This window comes from Camelus dromedarius, chromosome 23 (assembly GCF_036321535.1).
Source record: "Camelus dromedarius isolate mCamDro1 chromosome 23, mCamDro1.pat, whole genome shotgun sequence".
In the NCBI taxonomy this organism is placed as follows: domain Eukaryota; kingdom Metazoa; phylum Chordata; class Mammalia; order Artiodactyla; family Camelidae; genus Camelus; species Camelus dromedarius.
Window position 1 is genome coordinate 19,868,868 of NC_087458.1, and position 11,302 is coordinate 19,880,169.

At 44.0% G+C, this 11,302-nt stretch overlaps 1 protein-coding gene across 1 annotated transcript; it reads left to right on the top strand.

The window, feature by feature from the left end:
• The first annotated feature begins 143 nt into the window (after positions 1 to 143).
• PRDX6 (peroxiredoxin 6) lies at positions 144 to 11,097 on the top strand. Its single transcript, XM_010984536.3, has 5 exons — positions 144 to 327; positions 4,173 to 4,329; positions 7,680 to 7,826; positions 8,598 to 8,744; positions 10,032 to 11,097. The coding sequence occupies exons 1-5, from the start codon at positions 233 to 235 to the stop codon at positions 10,158 to 10,160; spliced, it is 675 nt and encodes a 224-aa protein (XP_010982838.1). The 5' UTR covers positions 144 to 232; the 3' UTR covers positions 10,161 to 11,097.
• Positions 11,098 to 11,302: the final 205 nt, after the last annotated feature.

Here is an 11,302-nt window from a genome sequence, read left to right on the forward strand (position 1 = left end):
CCGCCCCCGCCCCCGGCCAGCCGCGGCCCCGCCCACCCCGCCAGCGACCTGGCCCCTCCCCTCGCTCCCGCTGCAGCCCCGCCCATCTAGGCCGTGCTTTGGACCCGCCCCCCATCCGTCCCGCCCCTCGAAGCCCCATTTATTCCGCCCCCAGCACCTACACCACCAGAACCAGCCTGCTGGTGGCTGTCGCTGTTGCGCCTCCTCATCCTCCCGCGTCACCGCTACCGCCATGCCCGGAGGTCTCCTTCTCGGGGACGAGGCTCCCAACTTCGAGGCCAATACTACCGTGGGCCGCATCCGCTTCCACGACTATCTGGGAGACTCGTAAGTGGCCACCTCTTCGCTATGTCCTGGCCTCGGGTTACGCCCGGACTCCTAGGTGCCTTCCCTTTTTCCTCCCTTCCGTCCTGTCCTTCTCACCGCTCAGCCCCCTGCTCGTCGCCTGCCTCCTCCTGGCACCGGTTCCTGCACGTGCCTCTCGCCATGTGTCCCCTACCCCGCGTCTGCCGAGCGCTGCTGGGGGAAGGCGACCCTCCCTCCGGCCCGCCGCGCTCCTGCCACTTGATCCCCTCTCGCCTCCCGGCCCCCGCGTGGCTGGCTGGCTTAGGGGTGGGGGTGGGGGAGGGGAACAAGATTGGGTTCCCGCAGGTCCCGGGAACGGGAGGCTGGTACGGAGGAGGGTTTGTTGTGAATTTAACTCTGTTTGATAAACTGTGCAAGTATGGTCAAGCTGAGGTCTGGAGGGGGCAGGGGCCGCTGGGCGGCATCGGCGGTCAGTTCCCGGGACTTGTGGCCAGGTCGCACCTCTCTCTGTTCTGGAATCTGTTCCCTGGGGAAAGTGGGTGTCCAAGGCCAGAGTCAGAGGACACTGCTGCTGGCTGGCGGTTCAGGAAGGGCCCGGCGTGTTATCCGAGGGTTGTGCTTGCTGCAGGAGTATTTGCAGGCTTCTTAGCACAAAAAGTCTGAAACCACCAGCTGCCAAATAAGTGGCTGAAAGACTTTTTGTCCAGAGCCTCCTCCAGTGGCCAGAATATTATTTGATATCAGCTTTGGGAGGAACCCAGAACACTCTGTATGTGGGTGCGTCCTTCATTCCAGAACTTGTAACACCTCGAGGGAAGGGCTTTCTGAGGTCGTTCAGTTGCAGTGACCTATCCTTGCCAGGTAGGCCGTGCAAGGCGCCAGGACACCCGGACCTCCCCACTTTGAGACCCTTTTGTCTCACAGAGAACTGCCTCTCACTGCCCCCTCCCCCTCCTGCCTTGCTTCCAGCAGCATGTGGCCTTGCCAAATCGGTGGCCCATGATCTAGCCTGGCAAGCATACCATTACAACTAGGAGTATCTTTATGTCATGGTGATTTTATAGCTCCTGAATCAGCAAACTTTAAGTTGATTAGACTTAATCTGAACCATCCCAGATGTGTCTAGTTATATTGTGGTTCTGAAGTTATAGTGGCCATACTACACTGTGGTCTAAAGCTTTACAATTCCTTCCTGCTTGACATCCTTTTTATATACTGTGTCCAGGTATATATATTATAGACAGAGAGATGGGGAAGTTTAGGGGAATGATCAATTGTTAGACAGGAACCTGGGAGAGATTCTTACACCTTAGGCCTAACCAGCCCTTTACAATCCTTTAAATCCATTTTCCAGCCACTGATTAAGGGAAAAGCTAAGCTTTTTGAAAGAGAGGACTAGGCTAGAAAAAGGATGAGAAATGGAACATGCAGACCTTAAAGGCAGGGAAAGACTTCAGAAATACAGACTACAGCCATTCTCAAATTTGGAGTCTAGATATTAGTATTTCTCCAAAACTCCATGGGATTTTTTCAGGGTATGTTCCTTCCCATGGCTACCTACAGCCCTCAGCCCCATAAAACAAAATCTTACCAGAATTCTTAGGTTGTAAAGGTTAAAGATAAATATTAACCTAAAGCATGTTTACTATAGCAATAATTATAAATGCTGCCACTATTTAAGTTAACCCTACTTTGGGTTTTTTTTTTTTTTCTTGTTATTTATTGGCCTTTGGACCTATCCTGATGTGATTAAAAGTGGCATATTCTCAGTGAGCCACAAGTAGGAAGATGAGAAAAATACCTGCATCTATAAACAAACAATATACAAGTCTGCCTTGGGTCAGGCACGGGATAGTGCTATTTCCTGCCCTATGCGGAACATACGTTTGAACCCCTCATGTCATTATGTACATGGATTTTTGCCTCATATAATTTTTCCAAACTCCATTCTGTATGTGATCTCAATTCAGACTGTCAGTTTTTGATCCAGGTGTGTTTTGTAGAAAAAAATTAAAAATAATTTCAACCATTACCCTAACAACTGGAAACAACTAAGGGGTTTGGGTGTCGCATTTGGTGAGTTTATTGAGCCTAGTCACTGTTTCTGAATACATGTGTAGAAGCAGCTTCTTCACAGCACATCTTCACCAAACAAAATGTGTGTTTTCCTTGGGTTTTCTGGGGGCGAGTGAGTGGGGACCCCTCCCTTAAAGGAGGAAACCTTAAAAGACGAAAGTCTTCTGAAAATGAGGAAAGAAGGAAGGAAGGAAATGGGATAATGTAATTGAATTACTCTGAAGAGCAGCAGTAAGGAGACTTGGAGGGAGGGCAGGCCAGAGGAAGACATTCCCAGAGTTTATCCTGTCCCTAGCCATGTGGTAAACTAGAGTTTGGTTTCTGAGGGGAGGGGAGGGGAGGATGTGAAGTGGCGTCAAACGAGTTGCCTAACATGATTCAGCAAGACAGTCCCTTAACTCACAATTTTTCTAATTAATCACCTAACCATACAAGGAGAAATGCCCTGTTCTTTTTTTTTCAACTTCTGGAGACTTTCTCTTAAGTCTTATCTGACCGTTAAACAGAGCCTCTTTCACAGACTCTAAGACCTAGCTCTTACTTACAGCTACATTGCTTCAAAACATTACATTGGCCCTTTTATTGCCCTTTATTAAAAAAAAATGTAAATGTACCACACCCCTCCACAAAAATATTACCTCTCTTTTCCCAGTCTTGCCATAGGGCCATCCATCTTTTTTGTAAGAAGGTCTTTTCCCTTCCTGAAGCCTTGGGAGATGAGTGGCAGATGTAGTGGGGGGATGAGGTGCCTGGTCTCTGCTTTGTTCTCTGTGCTTCAGGAAACTTGGCAGACTTTGAAGGCAGCTTCGCATCTAGGCTAGATTTAGTAATCTACTAGTTTAGGATCCTGCTTTAATGTTGGTAAGTCGATGGAAGGGTGGAAACGGAGGGTTAGATTTTCCTTTTCAGTGATAGTTTCTGTTGCCAAGGCGAAGGAAATAGTACTCCAAACGTTCTTGGTGACTTTTAGCTTGAAATGTGCTTAAAGTCTATACAGGTTTAACCTTAATGATGATTTAGATATTAGTATTTACCTAAGAATCCATAGTTGTAGAAATCGACAGTGTAGGCTGTCAGTTTTCTACCTGCTTGGTCTGAAACAAGAAGAAGAAACTGCAAATGAAGAGAGAGGTAAAGCTCTTAAAGTGCTATTGTTTTGTCAGTGGACAAACATCGGGTGTCCTGTTTGACAAGTTAGGTCAGTAAACTAGTTTTACAAAAGTTTTTATAGTTTGTTCACTTCAAAGAAGCCAAGTGTCAGCTTAAATTTTACATGTAAAAAGAGAATAGACGCCTATTTATTTCAGATTATGTAATCTGTTCATTATTGCAGTCAGGCGCTGGTCTAGTTCAGGGCACACTGGAACATCCATTATTAGAGGTGAATGTCAGCATCTCTGTGCTTAGGGAAAAAAATGTTGAAAGGGTAAGAAGAAAAAAAAAATTATTTCAAGAAGCTCCTTGGTTTGAGTAACACAGATTTTATTAGCTGAAAAGGAGTCAGGGTGGCTCTGTAGTTATTAAAGGAAGCAATACCCTTAAATTAAACTCTTTTAAAATATTTATCATGTTGAATTTCATTCTTTGAATTGTGCTCAAAACATAGGCTTTTCTGGAGGTAAGAACATCAAAAAGCATTCCTCAATGGAAAAATTCAAAAGGGATTGTCTTCATAAGTGTTCATTTAAAAAAGAAAGTCATTTTTGATCTAGGATTTGTGATTTCTCATTGAATGTGATGTTGGGGATAATCCCTTCATTCAGTCGTGACCTTCTCTTCCTCCATCTCAGATGGGGCATTCTCTTCTCCCACCCTCGGGACTTTACCCCAGTGTGTACCACGGAGCTTGGCAGAGCAGCAAAGCTGGCACCAGAATTTGCCAAGAGGAACGTGAAGATGATTGCCCTTTCAATAGACAGTGTGGAAGACCATCTTGCTTGGAGCAAGGTACAGTACCCACTGGCATATGCTTTGAGATTATAGATCGAGTTCTAAATTTTACAGAGTAGCTTGGTTTTTGTTTTTTTGTTGTTTTTTTTTTTTTTTGAAGTGAAGATACAAGTAAACCTCAGATTTGGACTTCACTGAGTATTTGAAAGTCTGACTTAGATTTCACAGTGACCTCCACCTTGCTAAATCCAGTGGTCAGTTCTCAGCCCGTCTTTCTTAGCCTACCAGCAGCAGGCAACCCAGCTGATCACTGTATGTCCTGAAACATTCTCCTTTCTGGGCTTCCAGGACACCACCATGTCCCTGCTTATGCTCAGAATGACCTTCATCATCTCCCAGCTCCTAGTATATCCTGGAGATGCCCTGGACTCACTTCCTGGACCCCTTCCCCTTATCTACACTCTTTCCCTTGGTGAACTCATCCACCCACATCTATATGCTATGATTCCCAAATTTCCATCTCTAGGCCAGACTCTCCTGGCTCTCTCCAGAGATTGTCATAACCGCTGCCTGCTCAGCATCCCCCTTGGGATATCCTGTCATCTTGAACCTAATGTGTCTAAAATTGGGTTCCTATTCTTAATCCCAGGATTTCACTCATCTTGGCTAACGGCATCTGCATTTTTGTAGTTGCTCAGACCAAAAATCCAGGACTCATCATTAATTCCTGGTTTGTTTTTTTTTTTTCACATCACATATCTGATTCATTAGCAAACTTGTCTGCTCTACCTTCAGAATATATCCAGAATCCTATTTGGAAGACTTTCCCCAGGTATCTATGTGGCTTGCCCTCACCTCTTTCAGGTCTCAACTCAAATGACTCCCATTATTAAGCCCATCCTTGGCCTCTTTATCTAAAATTCTAACTCCTCTCCATACTCTCTTTGCCCATGATTAATTTTTCTCCTTAGCACTTGTCACCATTTAAAATACTCTGCATGCTGCTGATTTCACTTTCTTCTCCCCACCAGAGTGGAGGCTCAGCAGGGCAGCCTCCTGTTTTACACGCTGCTGGAACAGTGCTCGGTACTCAGTACATCCCAGGCGGGCAGTCTGTATTTGTTGAATAAATGAACTGAAGGAACTATCTCTTTTCAGCAAAAGGATTTACTTGGAAATAAATGTGATGGTCTAGACTTAACGTGAGAACATTTTAATGACTTTGCTGCAGTGTCTGTCGGATGCTTCCTGTGCACTGGGCACTATGTCAAGCACTTCGCATGCGACTGGGTACAGGATGTAGTACTGCCCTGTGAGGGGCACCTGAGGCTGCACCCCGCGGCCGCTTTACACCCGTTAATACTAAGCGCCCGAGATTAGAAGAATTGTGTGTAGGAGACAAGGGGAGACATTTCTCTTTCTTGACCTGGATTTTTTTTCATTTCTTACATTGGGCTGTGAATGGTCACTGGCACTTGCACAGTATTCTCAGAGGCAGTTTCTCATTAGTTTCCAGGAGCAGCCCTTTACAGGAGGTCTATGGTGTCTGTTCTCAGATGAGAATACTTTTTTCACCCAGGGAGTTGGAAGGACATACTCAAGGTTCCCCTGCAATAAAATGGTGGCAGTGAAATTTGAACCTCAAACCAATGCTCCCTTTGATACTAGGTGACAGAGAGTAGGAATCAGCTTGACCTAGGATAGGATAAAGCCAAAGCGTATGGTTCTTTGGTGTTCAGGGGTATGATGTAATGCCTAGCATCACAAATAGCAGGCTTGAGAATTACTGCATAGCAATAATGGAAACTACAAATGGCTGAAGGAAGAGTTTACAGCCCATTGTATAATACATCTCAAAGTATAAGAACACACCCAGATTCATTTTCACTGGTGAGCTAGTACCTTAGAATTTTCAAAATTGTGACTACGTTAAATAGGAAACAAGTTCCAACTCTCAGAAGCAGTGTCCAAATTTTGACACACAGCTGGTTATGTAAGAAACCTCAAGGTGCTTCATGCATGAAACCATATCGATTATTTTTTTAGCTGTGATGACATGATAGGCAGCCAGTGACAGCAGACAGAAAGTTAAGCTAATAAAATTAAGGAACATGTTAAAATTTGTTGTTATCTATTCCAAAGTTCATTAATGGCATCTCTGTTGAGAAACTCACAAAGGTTCTACATCTGCTTTGCCATCAACTCCTGTTTTACTTTCAAGGCTCCACATAATAAATAGACCTTATTCCAACTTTAACTCCTCTCTTTCATTACTTCCTAAAACTCTACGCAGATAATTCCTCATTCTCCAATCACTAATTTATGCTCAGACTTGCCTACATGTTTCGTCACCATGCTCCCTCTCCCTAAGTGCCTTTCTTGGCCCTGTGAAAATCTTACCCATCCTTCAAGCCCCAAGTAGAGGTCGTTCTTCTTTCTTGAAGCCTTTCCTAACTCAGCAGTCTTACAGGTGAGGATGTTGGTATACACCAGCATTTGCAGTCTGACGTTTACATATTCCCATCTCGCATTTGCTGCTCCTTCTTTTGGGTATCGTCTAACTAAATTAGAAGTTCCTTTGAAGGCAGGAACCATGTCTTACTCATCCATATCCCACACGTACTTATAATGCTTAGCCCACCTTAAGTGCAGTATCAATGCTGCATCAAATAATGAAGCTAGATTTTTTTTTTCCCCCCAAAAAACTTCCAGGGACAGAAAAATGAAGTTTTACCAGGGGAGGAAGGGATAGAGGGAGGAAGAGAGTACATTCTTGTTAGTTCGGACATGAAATGCTTTGTTCTCCAAGTAGATTTCACCCTAGTGTAAAATTACCTCTACCTTTTCATCTGTAAAGAATTTACCTTTGATGTGTCCATGAAGTATATATTCAACCCTCCATTATTATGTTTGCTTTAAGTTTTATGTTTCTTTTCACTTCTTAACATCTGTTTTTCTGTAGCTTAATGTCTGAGTCAGGGTGCTTCTGAGGCAAGGGTCAGATCTACAGAATGATCTTTGCATGTGATACAACTTCTAGATGTGAACCCATTGTTTCTGATGGTTTTTATAGTATTTGGGTACCCAGAGGTACCTTGGCTTGGTCTAATGCTATATTATTCAACTTTTGAATTGAGTTGAATGCTGCCTTCTCAAAGTAGTAAAAGCATGCTGAATTTGCATTGGGCATGAAAAGGCTCTTATGGTTATAACCTAAGTACTATACTGTTGTTCCTGTCAACGAATAATTGGGATGAAGAGTTTGTTAGCTTTCTTATTAAAATTGCTTAGAGAAATTATTATGATTAAGATCCTCTTCCCCATCTTACAAGATGATGGCTGTTAACGGATTGAATTCAGAGGATGTGCCTGGTTTAGCTTTCTTTCCCCTTTCCCCTGCATTTCAGGATATCAATGCTTACAATGGTAACGAGCCCACGGAAAAGTTACCTTTTCCCATCATTGATGACAAGAATCGGGACCTTGCCATCCAGTTGGGCATGCTGGACCCAGCAGAGAAGGACGAAAAGGGCATGCCTGTGACAGCTCGTGTGGTGAGTTGTAGAAATCCATTTATATATTCAGCGTGACTGACCAGGCTATATCCGTCCAAGTAAATGCTTGGGCCAACTAAAGGAAATGGGGGCATATCTCCAATTAGAAAATAACCGTCTTGGTGGCATTCTCACTTTTTATCTAAATGCTGGTACAAAGAAACAAATTTCAGCTAAATTTTTAAACTGCTGAATTCACAGCTTTGGGGGAATCTACATCAAAATAGTTATCCTAAGATGTCATCTAGAATTGAGAAATCTTTTTCCGCAGTTCTCCTGACAGTCCTGTCTCTAAAGCGATGGGAGAGGGCCTTCTTCATCAGGCACCTCTGGTTTTGAATTCTTATTTGTTCTGTCCTTACCCACTAGAGAACAAACTTAGGCAAAACTCACCAGCAAAAATGTACAACAATGTGAGGACCACTGTCAACTCCCGTTAGTGTTATTTTTATGATAACCATCCCTAGTTAACCTCGTACCTTCCTGAGGCCTTTCCTGGGTTCAATCTGCAAGTCAGTTTTTCTTAACTGAGACAGCCAGAACCAAATGTAATTCCCTTCAAGTTGAGAAAAATAATGAGAAGAAAACCATCTCTGTTCCAGCCACCCAGGTGGTTCGGGGTGTCCTTCTGGGTGTCTGGGGATTCTTTCGTTGCTGCTTTGTTTGGTTACACCCTGGAACATCTTTCATGACTTCAGGGCTTTCTAAGAGGCTTTAATATCCAAACACTCAACGAGCTCTTCCCGTTTGTGTGTCTTTGTGCTGCTGCAGGTATTTATTTTTGGTCCTGATAAGAAACTGAAACTGTCCATCCTTTACCCAGCTACCACTGGCAGGAACTTTGATGAGATTCTCAGAGTTATTATCTCTCTCCAGCTGACAGCAGAAAAAAGGGTTGCCACCCCAGTGGATTGGAAGGTAAGGATGTTAAAAGGGCAGATACCGAACTTGCCCGGAAGGCCTATGGCCCCTGTCTCTACGTGGCTACCTTCAGGGTCTGTGTTACCTGGGGCTCTGTCTCTGGCATGCAGGTACACTGGAGGATCTCTCCTCCTGGCTGATTTGAAGATTTACTGAGAGGCCACGTTCCAGGTCCTTAACACCTTTCATACAAAACAGACTCCCTGTATTTCTAACTTTTAGATTATTTGGACAAACTAATTGGTCAGAATGATTCCTTTTCCTAATAAAAGGATTAAAAAAAAAAACCTTTAACCCTTCAATGATAGCAAAATATTTATAGCAAAGTGCAGATTCGCCACTTAAGTTGTAACTATTTGGTGTATTAATGTCCTGAAGCATGTCATTTCTCTGAAGTTTCAGTCTTTTAAACCCATGTAGAATTCTCTGAAACTTGTTCATGAACTTTTCATCTCTAAGATTTCTACAATGTGTAGGATGTGGATAATATCACAGGAGTGTCTTAACATTGCTACATTTTTTTTTTAAATATGCTAACCTGAATACCAGGTTTTGTTATTTTGTTTCTCTGGCAAAACATTTAAATTCTGTATCCATTCACTGAACCTACTGTTTACTGAGCCCAGACAGCGAGCAATCAATATAAAGTCCCTGCCCTCATAGAACTTAGATTCCAGTGGGTGGAGACAAACAGGAAACAAGTGTATGTGTATTAGGTGATGGTAAGTGCGACAGAGAGTAAGCCAGCAGAGGTGGGGAGGAGGGGGAGCACGGGTGGGAGGACCGGTTTTATATTTGGCTGTCAAGGAAAGCCTTTTCCTGAAGGGTCCTTTGGGAAGGACAAGAAGAAAGCGAGGGGCCAAGTCACTCCTATTTGGGAGGGAGGGAGCAGGCTTGAAGGAACAGCGAAGGAGCTGCACCTGAAGGTGAGAGCCAGCGTGCCTGGAAAAGAGGCCGCAGGAGGTGGCATGAGGGGCCGGGGATGAAAGAGGAGGCTGGATTCAGTCACGCAGGGCAATGATAAGCACTCAGAATTAAAACTGTAAAGTGTGGTGGCAAGCCACTACTGGGTTTAAAACAGGACTATTTCCTGTTCAGATGAAGAAATACTTCTCTTCCCCGAAGTGTCAAAGGTCAACTTGTGAAAACAAAATACCTCAGAGGGGAGAGAGCAGAAGACTTGCTTATTCTCATCAGCACCTGTAGCTCCTGTTCTAAAGTTAATTCTTGCCTTTAGGCTTCGCTGTAAGATTGATTTTCATGATTCTCAATGTCTTTCAATAGAATGGAGACAGCGTGATGGTCCTTCCAACCATCCCTGAAGAGGAAGCCAAAAAACTTTTCCCTAAAGGAGTCTTCACCAAAGAGCTCCCATCTGGCAAGAAATACCTCCGCTACACCCCCCAGCCCTAGGCTTTCCGAGGAGCTGGTGCTGGAGCCGCTCGCTTATTAGCACAGTGAGCCGGAGGATGCCAGCCGTCCGTCCGTCATGTTTTCCTGCAGCAGTTCCCTAGAAACATCCTGGTGTGATCGCAGCCAAGGTCTTTAGGTTGCTATACTACTGGCTTATTAAATGAAAACAGCACTAAAAGTTCTTTGGGATTCTTTGCTCGGTGCCCTCAGCAGCATTCTGTTCTGTTCTAGATCTTATACTCTCTGCTGACTGTCTTTGAAATTTGTGACTCATCGTGTTGGACCTCTGCAGGGTTTCTGACCAACAAAGGTGGGGTCAGCTTATGGTTGAAAAAGCCTGCTTTGCTCTATCATAGAATGACCATCAGGTTTTTTTCTTTTTTTTTTTCCACTGTTCTCATCAAATCCTCTCTTCTGTTACCCATTTTCAGGGAAGCAATAGAACTTGGGGTTCACTGTCCTCTGTACCCAAGTTTATAACCTGAGAACTTAGAGGAACTTGGATGTTCTTCAGTTTTCTGTGTTTTGATCACACCTGGGGGAAAAACCTTTTTCAGTTCTGTACTTTTCCAATAGATAACTGAAGTGGGATGAGCACGGGGGAGAGGGATCTTTAAATATTTTTCTATCAGGAAAATTTTTCAATAAATTTCTATTGAAAGTGGGAGGCTACAGAAAAGGCTGTACTTGCCTGCCAGGGAGGTGAACCAGAAGTCCTGAGCAACATGACAGTGCCAGGTGCCTTTCAGAGTATGTCTGGGTGTCAGTCCGCTGGCTGATGCCTCGCACGTGAAAGGGCACACCTTGGGAAGAGAAGAGAGGACAACTGAAAATGTTTTGTCTTGGATCTATTCTTCCATTGAATTCATAAATTCAAAATCAAGTTTCTGAATTTTGCTTTTTTAGGGATCAGTAAATAAATCCATTGTTAAAACTAGATCAGAGAATTGTGTTGTCACAGTTTGACATACTAGTTTAGACTCCTGTCCTGAGGGCAGGTGTCTCCTTCTTGCTAGGACTGACACTGATGCTTTTGTCCAAGGACAGATAAAATTCCATGTGATGAAAATGGAGGAGCAGCTGGTGAACATGTGATTTCACCACAGCTCTTGGCCAACTTTGCTCCTTCTTGTTACCTACCT